Raw genomic sequence first — 1,223 nt, 5'->3', positions numbered from 1 at the left:
TTAATTAGAAAAGAATATCCGAGTGCATTGTACATACATTGTAGTGCTCATAATCTCAATCTGTCAGTATCATATGCTTGCAATATTCAAGGAATAAGAAACACTATGGGTACTGTAGAAGCATGTTATAACTTTTTAAATACTCCGAAACGACAAAATTTTTTTAATATACATCTGGCCGAGTTGAAAAAAAAAGAAACTTCTTCAAATAAACAAAAACTTAAAAGGCTTTGCCCAACTAGGTGGGTTGAACGTTATAATTCAATAGAAACGTTCAATGAATTTTTCCCTGCAATTATTTATTGCTTGGAAGAAATGATTACATGGAAAGATATTGATACATCGAGTAAAGTGTTAATCAACTGCTTTTGGCATTGCAATCTTCTGAATTTAATGTAGCCCTCAGTATTCTCAACCAAATTTTTCAGTATACACAGTCTCTTTGCAAATATTTACAAAGTAAAATATTGATTTGGTGGTAGCTGTTAATCATATTAATCTAGTAAAAAATCAATTAAGTTGTATAAGGGAAAACGCCACTACTGAATTTAACAAATTATTTATTGATATTAATAAAAGATTAAACGATTTTGAACTTACTATTGAAATGCCTAGATTAGCTAAGCGTCAAAAATACCAAGACAATATTCCGACAAAAGATCCCGAAGAATATTTTAGAATCACTTTATTTCTACCGTTTCTTGATTCGTTTGTACAACAATTAAACGATCGTTTTGTTAATCATCAAAACATAATATCTGGATTCCAAATGTTTGTTAATAGCTCAGAGTTTGATGAAGAAAAACTAAGAGAACTTGTTGAGTTTTATGCTAACGATGTTGATGATTTTGATCGAGTGAAATCAGGAACTATTTTATGGAATCGTTATTTGACTGACAGTAATAAACAATATAATAGTGTAATTCAAATACTTAATGAATGCAATCCAGATTTATTCCCAAATATATATAAACTATTACAAATACTTATCACACTTCCTATTACTTCATATGAAGCGGAGAGATCATTTTCCACACTTAAAAGGATCAAGAGTTACTTAAGAAATTCCACATCAAAAAGAAGACTCAATGGATTAGCTGCCCTCAATATCCACTACGAAGTCAGTGTAACACCAGAGGAAGTAATAAGTCATTTAAGCTCTACAAAACATCGTTTAGATTTCATCTTGTAATTATAAATATTATACTTATATTATACTTTTA

The 1,223-nt window shown here is 29.4% G+C and overlaps 1 protein-coding gene across 1 annotated transcript; it reads left to right on the top strand.

Annotated features, from left to right (window-relative positions):
• The first annotated feature begins 607 nt into the window (after window positions 1-607).
• On the top strand, window positions 608-1,192 carry LOC107885781 (52 kDa repressor of the inhibitor of the protein kinase-like). The gene has a single exon (XM_016809482.1). It carries the CDS (start codon window positions 608-610, stop codon window positions 1,190-1,192), a length of 585 nt encoding a protein of 194 aa, XP_016664971.1.
• The last annotated feature ends 31 nt before the right edge of the window (window positions 1,193-1,223 follow it).

Source organism: Acyrthosiphon pisum, unplaced genomic scaffold, assembly GCF_005508785.2.
Source record: "Acyrthosiphon pisum isolate AL4f unplaced genomic scaffold, pea_aphid_22Mar2018_4r6ur Scaffold_14375;HRSCAF=15022, whole genome shotgun sequence".
In the NCBI taxonomy this organism is placed as follows: domain Eukaryota; kingdom Metazoa; phylum Arthropoda; class Insecta; order Hemiptera; family Aphididae; genus Acyrthosiphon; species Acyrthosiphon pisum.
Note: the sequence above shows the minus strand (reverse complement) of the source record. Positions and strands in the feature narration are given on the sequence as shown.

Bases quoted from the DNA above. Each gene is read 5' to 3' on its own strand.
- LOC107885781 (XM_016809482.1), top strand. From the start codon at position 608: ATGCCTAGATTAGCTAAGCGTCAAAAATACCAAGACAATATTCCGACA.